Genomic DNA, 18,109 nt, shown 5'->3' on the forward strand with positions numbered 1-18,109 from the left:
TGTATTAATTGTTCTATTCACATTTAGAATAGATTACTTTACATGTTACCATCACAAGTTATCCGGGTCTGAAACTACACAAACTACCACACTTCACTCAGATTATACATCTACCCTAAGCTCACTTCTCTCCCTCTTCCAATTCTTCTTGACAAAATCCGTTACACTTGGCCCCTGAACGAGCTTCACAGCTCCCGACAGTGACGTCATGTCGCTGTCCATTCTCCCACATTATCCCGTTTCATTATAAACACTCAGTTCATTTTAATTCGCAGGTTCAAACCTTTACTCATTTGAGTATTACACTTGTTCGAACCTTCCTAGTGACTAGAACCTCACTCTCACATAAGAAATCTTTGATAAGACCTCTTTTTGTGTATCCTTATCCTAAAACTAAGTCTAAACATAAATAGATTATATGCTACGTATTGCGCGTGCTCATGTGGACACAAAACTTGACCCATCATTATATATATATATATATATATATATATATATATATATATATATATATGTATATATATATATATATGTATATATATATGTATATATATATGTATATATATATATATATATATATATATATAATCAATACGACAAAAATACACAAGATTATTTACACAGTTCTGATACACAAAACCTAACCGACTGAGCCAAGGGAGACACAAAAGGTCTCTACTTGAAGTTGAAATAACTCCCAAAGATTCTTGCAAAAATGAATAAATAGAATAAATAATACATAAGTTATATCATTACAACGACAAAAATACACCTGAATATTTATACAATTCTGATACACAGTGGGTCAGATTTTGAGGTCCCCAAAAGCACCGACGCATGCGCAGTGTGTGCGTTTGTGTGCTTGGGCGTTCCATCGCCCGGGGAGGAGCGTAGTGGTAGTGGCACGTCACAATCGTCATCAAGACTCCGAGGTCTCCCAACTGGAGCCCGTCTCCTCCTCCTCCTCCTTTTCCTCCTCTCACCTCTTTCGCATCAATGAGGGAGGTTCCTCTCTATGTGGAAGGGAAATATTTTGGTAATGTATTTTAGGAAATTATTGTCTCATGAATCCTTAACATGATCAGCTACAGCATCACCGAAGATTCAATAATTATATTAATAATAATAAATGATTATGGTTGTTTCGAATCACGTTATTTGCTTCCTGTTCTTCTTAGTTTACCTTTCTTCTCATTCCTTATTTAATCTTATTTTGTTTCCTTTTCCTTTTCCCACTAATGTGATAAAAAAAATTCATGTATTGCTTAGCTTGAAGTTCCGATTTTAAAAAACACTCATCATCTTTTTTTTTTCTTTTTTGCACACCCTTTAATTCTCACTTCTTCCTGGTTTAGCTTTCCGAGACATTGAGACAATTTTATAAATTTTATCATTATCATTATTATCATTATTGCTTTATTTATATACATATATTATTCTGGGTGGGTGCTCTTCTGGAAACCCCTTAAGAATCCATTTCGATGACCCCTGGTGTGACTGAAGCACGACTTAAAGAACATCCCACTTGTCGGATCCCACAGAAAAACCCGTCCTCCTCCTCACAATCATGGAGTCCAATCTCTCACAGAACCATTCCCATGGCGAAGAAGAAGAAGGAGGAGGAGGCTGCCACGGTCCTGCTCCCCTGCCCTAGAAGGAACTTCTTCTTACACCATAGCCAACTGCGGAGGCGTCGGGACGACCTCCATGGTCGACCCAGCTTCCCTGTGCCTCGGAGGTTCCTGGGCCGTCTCCGCCAGGAGATCCTGAAGAAGGAGGACGCGGCGGAGCGGCGGCGGGAGGGGGAGGTCTTCGACCAGGGGCCGGATGTCGGTGCCCCGCGAGGCCCTCAGGAGGTCCCGGATGGAGGTCCTACAGCAGCGGAGGAGGGGGGGAGGGTGGGTGAGTTCCTGCTGGAACCAGGAGGTGAAGTCTTCGTCTTGCGCCCACTCGTGGGAGAGTCTGGACACGGAGAGCCACTCTCGAGGGGACAACGGGGCACCCGCCTCAACCAGTAACCTGGAAAAAAGAAAAGAGGTTACCCGCTTGTCAGCCAGTTGGGGAACCCGTTACCACAGGGTTACCGGGACAGGGTAGTAACGATTCATTTGGTCATTATTGTTACATTGTTACCCTCATAAAGCTACCATAGATTTACAAAACGATGGTGATTCACTGTAGTCAATTCATTTACATTAACGTTTGACTAGAATACGATATCTAAAGAACGACAGTGGTGTACGTGGGAAAGGCTTAATCCAATCGTGCCCTTGGGTTTCCCTCGTATGAATAAAATCACCTGGCCAAGTCGAAGCATACCCCTGTGCTCACCAAGAGCCTCACTGACACTATCTCCCTCATCAAAGAACCTCGGTATGAAGACTGAGATAGATCTAAATCACCTTGCGGGTTCCAGGGCAATATTGCAGTATTCTGACCCACTTCGCAGAGGCACCTTCAGGATGACGCATCTAACATAACTCCTTCTGGTGAACCCAGGACAATCTTATTCATCCGAGGAAGGGCCCTCGTTACTGAAGGAGTCCCTTGTAATGACAAGTACCAACACGCACAAAAATGAAGACCTACCTGAAGAAGCATAGAGAGGACCTACCTGAAGAAGGGTTTGTCGAGGTGCTTCATGGCCCAGAAGAGAGGCGAGCGGCCTTTGTAGTCCTCGAGACCGAGAGGAAGCCCAGCTGCTAAGAGCTCGAGTGCCATCTCGCGGCGACCCTGGGGGAGGGCAGGAGACCATTGAGGGATGAGAACTGACATTCGAAGGAGGAACGTGATTCCTCCCATCAGAAGACTTCGTTTTTCATGATTTCCTTTATTTCCCAAAGGAAAAATTATTCAGTCACCTATTTTTCCCAAACGCTTTCCGCTCATTAAACGTTGTCGCTTTCATGCCGAATTGGACAATCCCAGAAAGTATCAAATACCGGTAAAGAGTCTGGGGGGACCTACATACCTTATAACCCAAGAACTGCATGGCCAGGTTTAGAGGATTCTCAGCTGCCCAGGTATACTTGATCGGGGCACCTGCCTGGAGGAGCACCCTGACGAAGGAGTGGCGCTGTTCCTTGACGGCGAACCACAAAGGAGTCTGGTTGTAGAAGTCCCGGAGGTCCAGACGAGCCCCCCGGTGCACCAGTTCCCGGAAGATGTCCTCATGGCCGAGCCTGGAACAAAGAAAAGGGTGGGTGACCTCAGAGGTGGGGCGAGTGTTATCATCCGTCCACTCGAACCTTAAATATAACGACGAAGTCTATTACTACTAAGTCGGTTTACGCCTGAGGGGCGTCAGTTGCGTGTAACTTCACTTGGGATAACAATGAATCAATGAAAAGGATAAAAGCAAATTGAACAAGTGGATGATCTGGGCTTATGGAAGGGTTGTGAAGGTTGTGAGGGCGGACATATATGCAAAGTCATGGCCTGGAGTCAATAAGAGTATCGAGCCAAGTGACGTCACATATGCTGTTCTACCCTTGATCCTACTGGCGAGTTCTGGAGGCAGCTTGAGCTGATTTGGTATTAACAGACTTCGAATTATATCCACCCGCAAGTTACATGTCCAAATATCCATCTTTGCTCTTGTTCACGAAAACAGAAATTCATTCTACTCTTTCCAGCTGTCGTGCAATATCTTCAAGCCAAGACATCGCTTGCTATGATGTGATACGGTACTTGCAGCCAACTGCAGAATTATTTATACTGCACCTATTTCAGCGATCGTACAGGGGGAGGCAACTTCACCACCACTTTAAGTGAAGCAATCATTCTCAGTTTCCCCAAACCATGGGATGACTTCCCCAAAATAATTACCGCCCCAGTTCTCTTACAATTTTCATTTGCAAACTACCAGAAAAAAATATTTTTTCCTACTCTCCTCACAATTGGATCACCTCTCCCTCCTACCATTAAAACTACACCCAAAGACCTTTATTACACACAGATACTCTCTTCTCTTCCTCCACAACCACCAAATACCAGCCTCCGGAAACATATTCATAATCATATCACTCACCGCTCCATTAACACACTGAAAGACAACACACTGCTGCATGCCAGACCCCCTGATATCCACCCTTCTGAATCCTCTCTCCCACGTAAGGACAGAGTCCACTTGGCCAGACTGCGATGCGGTCACCACCCAGCACTTCTAAGCTACCAGAAGAGGCTGGACGACCGTGTTGTGAACAGCTGCCCAGGATGTAACACTTCACCCCATACCATACAACACATAATGGAAGACTGCATTATACACAATCATGCACGCAAACAACACAACATACACTCTATAAAGGATTTGTGGGAAAACCCAGTTTCGGCTGTGGCCTTCCTTGGGGAGACGGGACTGCTCGGACAGACAGTCTAGGGAACGACAACAACAACAACCATCCCTTCAATCTGGCCGTTTTACCAGACATCTTGGTGCAAGTTGAGACAATAAAGCTCACCGTATTTGCCAACACCCGTCTATTCTTTGTCATATTCTTTGACTTTGACAAGGTGTATGACAGTCTGGTGATGGTAGACCCGACGCAAACTCTTCTGGATTTCTACCCTTTTTCATAACCCTGTTCCCATTTCACCGAACTTTCGGAGTCCACATGAGTACACCCCAGTCCTTTTCACACACCCAGCTGTAAAGTCTCCAAAGGAAGCGTCCGTATCCTAGCCATATAGCAAAACATACCCCCCCCGTAATTACAGCCAGATTGTACATCAACGATCTAGCTGCCCTTTTCTGTATTGAATCTCATTCCGTTTACATCAATCACATTCTCTAACTGTATCCTCTATGCTGAATGGGTTGAAGACCACGGATTTCAACCTCACATATCAAAATAGGACAAAATGTATTTCTGTAGACAGTACTACTGAGAAGAAAATCCTTTCATACATGTGAGAAACATTTTACTACCAGTCGTTGAGTAGGCTCGGCTTTTATTTCGACTCTCAATCTTACTGAACCCCCTCATCAGATTCACCTTAAATTTTTCTGTCTTCGAACTTAGGAGCTTCTCGAATTGATACTTCACTCGAGTTGAGGAGCCAACAGGCATTCTTTCTGTAGTTTCTACCAAACCTTTGCACAAAGCAAACGATTACGGATGTCAGGTTTAACCCTCCGCCTCACCCACAGCCTTTAAAATTTGACTCTAATATGTTCTCTTGGCCTTCGCCACAGCACTGGGGCTGCCCACATTAATCAAGGAGCGATATATTATGCAGAGAGCGGATACTCCCCTTTAAACACCTGTCGTTCTTTAATATCACTGAAATATTCCGAACTACCTCAGTTCATCGTACTCCCCTCGGCGCCCTTCGAGGTTTTGGCAGATGACCACACTACGTCCGTCTTCTCAGTAAGTGAATGGCAGACTTACCGACATATTCGTCCATGGCCCTTTTCCCTTAGCGCAATTGGCACCGTCTATTCAATGTCATCCCCTTCCCAAGCCACCTCATTACTTCCTCTTCAACGCCTCTGGTTTACCTTAGCTGTACCATCGAAAAACCAGACACCATCTAACATCAATCGAGAAGAGTTTACCTTTGATCTTCTTATCCTTGCGTCGTCCACATCTATAATGATGGCTCCCGCTCTGACCACTGGAGTAAATTATGCAGCTATATCTCCTTCACTCACAGAATCCGGATCTTTCTCTTCTTTCCCCTCAATCCTTCCCGTAGAACTCTTTACTTTTCTCTCCGTTCCCCACCTTCCCCATTCATAATTATCTGGCCCAGTGTACTAGAGGCTCTTTCCTTCATCCACTTCTGCCATCCATCCATCCATGATATCCATTCGTGGCTCACCCGAATATATTCCAACTTCAGATCAGTGTCTCTTTGCTGGGTACCATTTCGTGTCGGTATACCGGCAACGAACGCGCCGACAAGGCAGTTCGGGATGCAGCATCAACTCCTTTTGTTGCTTTCAACTCTGTTCCAGTCTCAGACTTGTACCCAGTTTAAGACAAAACACTGGGAAGAACACCAGATGACCCAGCTAAAGACCATCAAACGCCCGTGGCCAGTTTCCCTTAGGACAACTGGCACTATGAAACTGGACTTTTGCGTTTGAGAACGGGCCATTCTCGTCTTACCCTTGGTTTTCTCATGTCTGGTGACAACTCCCCTTCATGTCGTTTCGGTACTTTCCTTACTATTATTTAACTTTACTTTTGCTTATTATCTAACTTTACTTATTTATTCCTTTATTATTATCTATATTACCCATAGATCGGTCATATATGAGCTCTGAGCTCTCTTCCGGGAGGGTAAGAGCTGACGATCACGAGTACAACACGTGATCCAAGACCATGGTGGTGAATCACACACACACCCTTGCATACACGCATTTCCGATTAAGTATACACTTGCATATACTTATTTAGCAATGCACACTTGTGCCCCTCACGTCCATAGCCTACATATCTGACCTAACTACGCTCCTCCCCAAAACAAGGTCACACTTCAAGCAGACACTAAACTTTCTTCTAAAGCAATAATACATTTTCAGTTTCCAAGAATTCATTCAAATACAATAAATAATGTTAGTCATATGAAGTATATTGATCAATGTTAACGCTGTAATTGTATAACGGGGTATATTATCTTACCACGTACAAAAACACGTACGCGCGCGCGCACACACACACACACCTCGTGGCGCTGTGGTTAGAGATCTCGCCTGCCACTACGGTGGTCCGGGTTCGACTCCCGCCCATGGCTGAAATAATTTCAGTATCGCTGAGCTGCGGGGTGTTACTCCAACTCTCGTGGGCGGGGAGTTGGGTGTGTGTGTGTGCCTGTAAGGTCACAGTATTAACCATAGTTCGGTCATATACGAGCTCTGAGCTCTCATCCGGGAGGTTAATAACTGTCGATCACGAGTCCAACACGTGATCCAAGACCATGGTGAGTCACACACCATATTTACTTACCTAATGGCCGTTATCAGAGGCGTCTCAATCCTGTCCAAGTGGTCCTTACTTCGTCTATCTAGGTCGGCCCCCGCTTTGACCAACTCGAGGACGAGGTGGACGTGGCCCTTGTAGACGGCCAGCGAGAGGGCAGTGGTCCCCCTCACGGGAAGGCTCAAGTCCAGAGTGCTGCAGGCCGCAAGGTTGGCCACTCGACCGGTGTCATTGGCCACAATGGCCTGCGAAAGGTGAGGGAGAACTAGTTACACTCAAATGACATTAGTAGTTTTCCATAGTGGTTTTACGTCGCGAAAAAAAAAGTCCTGAAGGTGGGCGGTACCGCCGATTAATCGGAGGTTGGAGGAAAATTAGCCCAGTGTGATAACCCCTAATCTCTCCTTGATTCTTTCCACGTCCTTCTCTTTGGTGTCACGTGTCCCCATTGGATAGAAGCGCTGGTTACAGCTGAGGAAGAAATATTATATTGTATCAAACGAAGCGCGTTCCCACCATACCCCACAACCACAAAACTCAAATTCAAACTGTTATTTACTCCCTCAATACACTATTGTCCCAGCTGTCGCTAGTCGATTTCATTCAACCGAAGGAGGGTAAGGGAGGAGGGGTGAGGGGGAAACGGGGGGGGGGGGTGAGGTATGTCCCATTTGGGTCCCCAAAGGCTCTCATCACCGTTCCCGTAAGCGGTGCGACATCCTTTCTCCGTTACTAGTGAGAGGGGCCCTCTTGTCGTTTCCTGCCCGAAACGTTTGTGGGAAATTACCCCCGAACGTTCTTCGTCCGTCTTAGGGGTTATCACACTGGGCTATTTTTCCTCCGACATCCTACCTCCAACCCCCATTTGAATAACTAGAATATAATTTCCGCTTTCAGAAATCTAGATTTCTCTAAGAACATTTCAACAGTATGTCTAACATTAGAATAGATTTACAATCTCTTAGTACATCATTCAGCTTTGCTATATATATATGACGGAAAGAAAATTTGTTATTTGAAGATTTTGAAAATTCAAATATTGTAACCGAATTCGTTTTTACTCAAACGGACTCTCAACGGTCGACGCTGGTGAAACCCGTGGAAGCCCAGTGTGATAGCCCGACGATCTCATAAGCCCTAAATTGCCGTCAGGCGATTTTATTCATCCGGAAAGAACCGGGAAATCATCGGAACCTGTTAGACTCGAACGCAGGCCCACGAAATGGTCCCATGCAAGACCTGCCTATCTCCGTAAAGACGATACACCCTTGGTACAATTTCCTGGGTTTGTTGGAGTGGAATACTATGCGTGCTTTCCTCAGTGTTGGCACGTTTTGGCACGCGTGCCACGCCAACCTGGCAACATGACCCTCCCCCCCACCACTACCTACCCCTTCCTGGCACCTGAGAGTCGGCGGACCCCCGAGGGAAGGAAGTTTCGGGGTAACGACCCTGAAGCTATGTAACACTGGCACCCATGTCTTTAATGGTCCACCTCCATGCGCCCAACCTCACCCTCCTCACTTCGTCCTCCTCCTCCTCCTCCCCTCGTCCTTTGGCGCTGAAGAATAAATGCCAACAAAACAACAATGGGAGGAAGAAGATTTTCCATCCACCTCTATCTCTCTTCCACCCCCCTCTCTCTCTCCAACATTTCATTCTTTCATTACTTCGCCTCTCTTTACTAATTCATCTCTTCCCTGTTCCCATACCTTTCTTCACCGTTTTCACAGTCGGTAGGGATCGTTCGACCGAATACGAAAGCGCCATGGAAATCCCACGACAACGAACGAGGGTTACGGCCTGTCTGTCTGTCTGTCTGTCTCGATGGGTTCCTTCCACACTGGGGTCTTTTCCCCATAACCAGGCTAACGCGAGACTATTTCGTTCAAGTCAATAGCATCTCATAAGCAAAGGGACTAAAGCTTGTCTCGATCAACCATATACACACACACATATATATATATGTATGTAATAATAATAATAATAATAATAATAATAATAATAATAATAATAATAATAATAATTTTAATAATAATAATAATATACGGTTTATTGGAGATAGCAGCATTACTGCTGAAAATATATAGCCTACAGAATTATAAAATTATAAAATATAACAGTGTAAAGATATTGCGTGTGTGTGTGTGTGTGTGTGTGTGTGTGTGTGTGTGTGTGTGTGTGTGTGTGTGTGTATGTGTGCAAAGAGGTTGTATGAGGGAAAAATTGTGTCAACAGCCTTGTACGTACATCGCAGACATCTAAAGGAGAGAGAAAGGAAGTCCCTGAACGAGTTTGAGAAGTCTGTCAATTTCTACGAGAATAATAAGAGTGAAAACTGTGGAGGTAAGGCAAAGAATGGCGGTAGAAAAGCTGTTGGACAGAGCAGAACGAAAAGTACTGAGGTATATCAGATTTGGGCCTTTGGAAAGAATGAGAAGAGCAAACTTGAATGGAAGGCCAGGAATGAGGGAGAGGAACAGGGTAATGGGGGGACTGGATGCAAGAAGAATGTCTGTCGAGCAAGAGAGAGAGGAGTGCCAAAGACAGGAGTAGGTGGAAAGTGGCTGTCAATGGATGAAGGAATGGTGCGTCCCGTGTGTGTGTGTGTGTGTGTGTGTGTGTGTGTGTGTGTGTGTGTGTGTGTGTGTGTGTGTGTGTGTGTGTGTGTGTGTGTGTGTGTGTGTGTGTGTGTGTGTGTCTGTGCGCGCGCGCACAAGCATCACCCAATACACAGCAAGCGAAGACCCGAGCACCTACCTGATGTAGGTCAATGATGTGTGGCATCTTTCCCATTCTCTCCCAGCCGCCGTGTCGCCCAAGGGACACAGCAGCCGGGGAGCAACACGTCGTCAGCGCGGCGCCCTGGACGCGCTTCCTGAAGTTATCTGTGTCTTCACCTCGGGCGCCCCCTGGGCGACATCTCGATCTTCTTGGCCATAGTCTATCTCGAACTGGGCTTCAGGGTTCCTGTGACCTCTAGAAGCATCCGGCACTCTTTATCTTTTCGTTTTTTTTTTTTTCTACCTGGTGGAGGTGTCTTCGAAGATGGCACCAACGGCTTCAAGTAGACCTCAGGATCCCCTTAGATCAAGTTGATCAGTGCTGATGGGTCGACAGAAACCTCATTTCAATTTCAGCGTTATATTAGGCGAGTTCGAGTGTCACTTATGATCCCAGACGTCGTCCTTGTGTGTGGCATCAGATGTAGCTTCCTCAGGGCGATGGCTTCAGGCAACTTCGACTCCCGACGCAGAGATGTCGCGACTTCGATGTCGCCGTCGTCGCCGACGTCACCCGAAGGGGTGGCCGTGCCTCATGAACTCTGAAAGAAGAGGGAGGGTCAGTAACAAGTAATAGTAGTAGTAGTAGTAGTAGAGGTAGTAGTAGTAGCAGTAATGAAATGATAATGATGATGATGATGGTGTGAGCAACATGTTTCTATTCTTTTCAAGATTATCTGTCAAACTCCTACCCCCACTTTGTATCTGCTCTCCTCTTTGCCTCCCTCACCTTGCCTTTTGCTTCTCTCTTCTTCTTGTACCTCTCGTATCCTTCCCTAGTTCTACCTTGCAATCAATCCTCATACATAATAATACAATGATAATGACAATAATAATAGCATTACTAATAGCAATAATGATAATAACAGCAATAATAATAATGATGACGATAATAATAGTAATAATAATAATAACAATAATAATAGTAGTAGTAGCAACGCTCCTGACTTCTTCCTAATTGCTCATCCCGTACAGGGACCAAATCATTCCCGTATAGACTACGAATTTCACATATGGAGTAACCCACACCTGTCACTCCTTTTATAAATGGCGGAGTCCAAACACACTCGTCTCTTAGTGACATTCCTCTATGCAATTCTTTTCCGTAGTCTTCTAGTTCCCCAGCCGGTCATTCTTCGGATCTTAACCATCCCGAATGAGTTACCGACTGTGTTTTAACCAGTCAATATTTAAGAGACTTCAGTGATGTTCCCCTACGGGCCAAGTCTCTTGGCATTTGTTTGTGACTGAAGACTCATTTCCACTCAAAAATACATGCTGATAAATTTTAACTTCTACCATCCCACCGTTCTGCTGCCCTCCCTCCCTAAATCTCTCCTTGACCATCTCCGTGACTCAATTTCTTCGATATCATATTGTCCCTCAATGATATAAGTGCAGGTAATTTCTGACTTTACCTTCCAGGTGGGAATTTTCCTTCCAGTTCCCAAACAGCTGGTCTGTTTCTATCACATTTCGCAACATTACATGTGATCATTATTTCCTTTTTTCTTTATTTATGATGATGCGTGTATGTCCCCGCACGTCAAGTTAGAATAATCGGTGCCTGCTGAGTGTGTCCCCCCCCAAAGAGAGAAAACTTAAATGATACTTGAACCGTGGTAGGTTATTTCTTCTGCACAAATGCTTTTGGTAAGAGTTAAGGACTATTCTCATTTTTTATTTGTTTATATATCAATTAACTGAACTATCTGTTTACTCATTTTCGTTCCACTAGAAGGCTCAAGAACTCTCTTCCCTTAGTCTTTTCTTTCTACATTCATACGTCTATCTCTTTAAGAAGGAGAGCTCTGAGGAAGCCTTTCTTTTATCCATCCACTTAATTTTCACCTCCAATACTTCTTTAGCAACGTGCACAAACTCTTCCAGACAAGAGGGTGAAACGGCAAGGAGAATCCCATTTACACTTCCAGCCATTAGAACCGTCCAGGGTTCTTGGGTCACACACCAAGAGCCTGCAACTGCATTAGTGTGAGGACCAGACGTGTGTGGGTGAAGTATTTGTCGTTTGCAAGGCGGATGTCGCTTAATACCAATGATATACAGTTGGCTTCATTTATAAGTAACATGTGAGGACGGAGCCTTTATTCTACTTCTTTTATTATCTGGGGACCCATAGGATGTGACCGGCAAAACCAGCAACGTTGCCACGTCTAAACCATCTCCAAAGAAAACAGGGGAGACACCGTTTTCTATATAATTGCATGCATGACCGGTATAACTAAAGAGATGAATGAGTAACCCGCGCACCTGTGACTCAGCGACCCCACCCCTCAAACCCCACGGAAATTCCTAGGCCGAGAGCCGGGGCAACGTCGCCTGACCTAAGATGCCACATCATTTAACAAGTCTCTTCTTTTCTTTACATGTATAACAATTACTCATATCACCTACCATTTAATGAAAAAATCAATATGCATTTAGAATATTCCATGTTTACATACTCGGGGTTGTGGACAGCTTCCGGTATATGCTGAATGTTTTGATTCAGTACATGACAACACGGTAGACAACACCTTGTGGGTCACGAGATAATGGAAATAGTATAGTACAACGTTCCACTTGTTACAGCTTTATCAAGTGCACGAATAAAGCCCTAACAGGCTAAACGTCGTATTAATAAAGGCTTCGTCTTCACATAATGTTTTTGATAAGCTCCTCGGTAATTGCCAATTGCACACTTCATTTATAAGTACTACAGTGTTTTCGGCAAAGCTTGAGGAAGCGCATCCCATGACGTGGGGTATCTTCGATCCTAAACACATGCACCCTGGCAGATCGGGTTAGAGCGTCGCATCTTGCGGCAGACGTCGTGGTGACGACGGTTCGAACCCTGCCGCCGGCGAGTTGGACCAAGGGCATAGTCTGCTATATTCCGCTCTACAATGTCCTCTGTAAGGGGTACCATCTTAGCCTCCTGACAAGGGGACTTCGGGTCGATAAACCGAATTATCTAACACATACAACACCCGTAGATACAAAAAAAAAATAGTATTTACTATTGGAGGGGACTGTACATTTGAATATTCAACAACTAAGAGACAAGAAAGAAGAAAAGGCAGCTCGACCGTACATCGCAGTGTCTTCTCAACGTTGTTATTATCTAAAAGAACATTCCTATAACGACCCAATCAGTCACTGACCTTAGGTCAACTATTTCTGTTGCTTGGGGCCTCTAGCGGCAGTGGGGTGGAATGTTGGCATAGGACCAGAGTTCTCCTGCCTCATCCAAGTTAAATCTAAACGCGTGGGAGGAGAATTCAGAAGTATGTAAGAATGCATACGTGTGTACACGCAAGCAACCACACACACACACACATACTTGTGGAATTTGTTAGATGAAAATATAACCCAAACCAACACTATAAAGGAATTCAAAGCAAGGTTTGATAAATGGATGAAAAAAGACGGGACCTCATGAGCATTGCTCCAACCTTGTACACTACGAACTCGCTTGTTACCAGGCAGGACTCGAACCATCCCCACTCCCGACGCCGTGACTAACAAGAAATTCCCGTTTCGCCGAACCGTACTTTGCCAAAATTCCCATTTCGCCAAACGCCTTAAACTAACCCACACCAACTTCAACTTAGCGGGAGGAAATTGAGTGAAATGTCCACTCAAAGGGAATTGTTGTCGTCAAGCGTTTTGGCGCAGTGCAATTTGGCAAAGTGTAATTTGGCAAAGTGCATTTTGGCGAAATGGGAAGTCGCCGATACCGATGGTGATTTGGCAAATGGTCGCGTTCCTCCTCTGTCGCCAGGCGATTTCATTCATCTTCGTGGCACCCGACGCTTCTTGGAGGAACTGATCCTCACGAAGTCTCGCGAGGATCTGAAGCAGGACGTCCTCTTCCTCGAATCTCCCGCAGGAGGCCTCCTTGCGTCTTGACCGCTGACTAGATGTGGTACTAAATATAATCAACATTAATTCCATTTCTCGAGCTTGCTGTGCTAATTAACACACACACATTCACACATACGCACATTTATTATTTCTAGGAAATGTTGCGCTTATATACATATGTGTAATTCACCATGGTCTTGGACCACGTGTTGGACTCGTGATCGACAGCTATTTCCCTCCCGGGAGAGAGAGCTCAGAGCTCATATATGACCGATTTATGGGTAATGCTGTGATCTTACACGCGCACACACACACACACACACACACACACACACACACAACTCCCCGCCCACGAGAGTTGGAGTAACAACCCGCAGCGCAGCGATATTGAAATTGTTTCAGGCCTGGGCGGGATTCGTAGTGGCAGCCGGGAACCCTACCAACCGCGCCATCGAGTCGTGGTGTGTGTGTGTGTGTGTGTGTTCGTAGACGATGATGGTTCCTAAGGACAAACGCTACAAGAAAAGACTGGAAAAAGAGACAAAGAAGACCTACAAGACCCGAAGTCCGGAGAACCTTCCGTTCCCGACGGAGACATCACCGAGGACAGACCTCGGCTCCTCCTCGAAGGAGGACCGAGGAGAACCTTCCCGAGAGGGATACCAAATGCAGAACCTCTGCAGCAGACTCACGTAAGTTGCAGGATCTCCTGCTGGGGTGTTCATCGAGCTCCGACGTGCGGTAGCCTTGGGCGACCCAAGGAGGCCCTTGGAGGAGGAGTAATCGATAGAACCTGGCCGGTGCCACGTGGCACTGCAGTGGCAGCGGCGGCAGCGGGGAGGGTCAGCGGGTATTTCAGTCCTATTGGACACCTCCCCCTCCTCCTCCCTCCCTCCGGCACTTGCTGCTGACTGAAGATGTGGCAAGGTGCCACCTCTAAGCCTAGACCAGCGTTTCTCAACCAGAGTTCCCCGGAACCCTAAGGTTCCGCAAAAGGTCCCTAAGGGTTCCGCGAGAACAAGTGAGATAAGCTAATGCACTTTTTATTTTTTGTTTAATTCCATATACGTAATATAATCAAACACGCACATATTCTTGGTTAATGTAATATAGACATCATCCTATCTAACCTATTATTACGATGAATATGAAATGAGAAAGATATGATATATTATGTGGTTGTTGTTTTTTTGCGCAGGGGTTCCTTGAGACATGCAATTTATTTTAAAGGTTACGCAAAAGTAAAAAGGCTGAGAAACGCTGGCCTAGACGAAGAATCGTGAGCGGTTTCTTGGGGGGCGTCTGCGGTGCCTGACCACTGTACACCATCACCGAATACGCAGTTCACCTGAAACTCACAGTTCTCTTTTAGAACTTGATGCAAGACGATGCAGACGACGAACTATGGGGCGTGTGGACTCAAAGGGCCTGGTGAAGACGTCATATAAAGAGAGAATGGGAATTCGGATGTATAAGACCGAGAACGGATGAAGGAGTGTATGGACAAGATAAAAGAAGATCAAATCATTTCTAAAACTGACAGGGTGTTCCTCAGACTTGAATTAAAACGTCTGGCGACAGCGTGTGTATATTAGGCAAACATGCCACCCCTATACATTGTGTTTTTGTAATAAAAAGCAGAATACAACACAATAGCTAGTTAGGAGTATGTAGGAGATATTTGAAACATACATTAATTTGATCTCTTCCCTATCAAAGAGAAATTACTTCGTTTATTTCATCAACTAAAGCTAGCCAGAATACAAACGTGCCCTTTGGTAGTACACACGGAAAAGTAAAGACTAATACAAATAAAATAAACGTAGAAATAAATAAGAGAGCATATATTCACATCTCGCCTCGTGTGGGTCTCCGTGCAAGAAGGACACAAGCCACTACGTGCGGACGTCCAAACCGCGTCAAGTCGGCCATTGACCCCATCACGTGATTACCACGTCACGCCAAACGTACCAAGTGACGTTTAAACGTTTTTGTGCGGCCGTGACGTGATGGAATGCACGCATGTCACGTCACGTGGGGTGCACGTGGACCACGTGCCCCAACACGTGTTCATACACGAGAGAGGAACGGCGTTTGGTGCCAGGCGGCTTAAAATAAATCACAGCGCCCTCCAGCCCCCCTCCCCTTCACTCCCTCCCTCTCTCCTCCTCTTCCCCTCTCTTTTCTTCCCTCCCAAAGTCTTCCTCTCCACGTCCACTTTCTTCCTCTTCCACCCTCTCTCTTTCTCCTTTCTCTTATCCCCTCCCTTCCTCTTCCCTTCTCTATTCTCCTCTTCTAAACTCTTCCTGTCCACGTCCACTCCTTTTTTCTCCTACACCCACTCATTTTCTCTTCTCCCCTCCCTTCTTCTATCCCCCCTTCGATCCCTCTATACTTCCCTTTCGTCCCCCTTCTCTATTCCCTCTTCCTCCCCTTAACTACAAATAATATCCATAATGAACAAATATATATATATATATATATATATATATATATATATACATATATACATATATATACATATATATATATATACACATATATATATACATATATATACATATATATATATATACACACATATATATATACATATATATACATATATATATATACACATATACATATATATACATATATATATACATATATATATACACATATACATATATATATATATATATACATATATATATACATATATATATATATACATACACACACACACACACACACACACACACACACACACATATATATATATAATATATATATATATATATATATATATATATATATATATATCAGGGCTCGCTCATATATTTTAACTAGCTAGGCGGACTAGTTACATTCAATTTTGGCTAGTTCGCAAGAATTTTGACTAGCTTACCAACATTTTTTACTAGTACCTGTTCTTAATCGCATGGCATGATTTTAATTTTCGGAGATCCTGAGTATTAGTCAGTCATTAATTCACATCCAACAGCACAACATAAACATTGTTCTAACACCGTAACCTACGAGAAGTTATGGTATTACAAAGGATTACAAAGGCGGAGCATGCCGACAGGAGACCTTTTGATCCATATCTAGGTCGGATGCGATAAAAAAAATTCATATTAATAATAAAACAATAAATAAAAACTATAATAATGTAAATAACAAATAAAATACATAAATAAATGCATAGGTATAGTTAAATAATAAACAAACAGGTAAATAGTAAATAATAATAAATTGACATATAACTAATAATAAATGAAAATCAGACAGAAAAATTATAACAAAACAAAAACAAATAATTTAAGATAAATTATAATCATTACAGCATCTTACTTAGGTATTTATCTAACTGATTCTTAAAGCTTCGAACTGAACTACATTGCACTACCTGTGCAGTATTCAGATCGAGTGACAACCAAAACGTTGTTTTATTAACCCAGACTGAGACCGAGATAAATTGGACTTGGTCCTAGACTTTAATCTAGACTATACGGGGACATAAATGCATGCGAGTGTTATAGCAAAAAGGAAATAAATTAATAGTCAACAGTGAACAATGAGGTTAAAAGCACATCAATATGGCAATCATCGCATGACACTTCAGTCATACTCTGACTACCGATCCAATTGATAACATGCAACGGATCATTGTCACTTGAAAAAAAAAAAAACCTCAGTGCAGTTCAACAATTCACCGGTTTTTGCATTTACTGATGCAAAATCCATAATATATTTCTTCATGTAGTTGCTATTATGATCTATATATAAGACAGATGTAATACAAATGACTGTTCTGTCTTTAAAGCTATAGCTATTTCTAAAGAGCTGACACAAGTACATATTTTTTGGAACTTCTTTTGATATACAGAGTAACTTAGTTACCAATAATCGCACTAATAAGAGATTCATTGATGCACTGCTGCTAACAGAAATAACGTTTTACAAAATGAAACTCGGCTCACATTTGATTGTGTCCAGAACATTTGGAAACTTGAAAAGAAAAACATTTGATTACAACTTTCATGGTAATATTATAGTATTTATTTTTAATTTTCCTTTTACAGTTATATCATTATAATCATCACCATATTCACATCATATGTATTATGACAGAATTGTGACAGGCCAGGTGTCTTGGGGTCTAAATAAAATGTCTCGTACTTATTTAAGATAAAGAGACGTTTCCTTTACTTGTATGCATGACCACGGGAATCACAGTTACAATCAAGGAAATTCAAATCGATGTATTTCAAACAACCAATTAAGTAATCGAAAATACACGCCCGCCCCAGGGAAAGTAGTAATAATCAACTTGCGGTCTGACCATTATCCCAGCCACTGGACCAGGCATCTACTATTATTACAAAATTAGTCATCATAATAGTTTGTCTACTGTTTTGTTTATTTGCTCACCAAGCACGTGCACATGCCTAACACCCATTTCCCTCGTAATAATCAAGGACTATTTTACAAAATCCATGGTATTTCGTACGACACTAAAGCAATATTTCGGATATCAGACGA

General features: G+C 43.6%; 1 protein-coding gene across 1 annotated transcript in view; it reads right to left on the reverse strand.

Annotated features, from left to right (window-relative positions):
• Positions 1-1,303: 1,303 nt before the first annotated feature.
• Positions 1,304-18,109, reverse strand: part of LOC143037897 (uncharacterized) — a 21,742-nt gene continuing 4,936 nt past the window's right edge. The window contains exons 2-6 of the mRNA XM_076206540.1: positions 9,693-10,257; positions 6,960-7,177; positions 2,972-3,182; positions 2,615-2,733; positions 1,304-2,019 (exon numbers count right to left, since the gene is read on the reverse strand). Of these exons, the coding sequence (XP_076062655.1) occupies positions 1,668-2,019; positions 2,615-2,733; positions 2,972-3,182; positions 6,960-7,177; positions 9,693-9,728 (936 nt within the window). The 5' untranslated portion in view covers positions 9,729-10,257 and the 3' untranslated portion in view covers positions 1,304-1,667. The remainder of the gene's footprint in view (positions 2,020-2,614; positions 2,734-2,971; positions 3,183-6,959; positions 7,178-9,692; positions 10,258-18,109) is intronic.

Source organism: Oratosquilla oratoria, chromosome 23, assembly GCF_046742065.1.
Source record: "Oratosquilla oratoria isolate Oo_2021 chromosome 23, ASM4674206v1, whole genome shotgun sequence".
Taxonomy (NCBI): Eukaryota; Metazoa; Arthropoda; class Malacostraca; order Stomatopoda; family Squillidae; genus Oratosquilla; species Oratosquilla oratoria.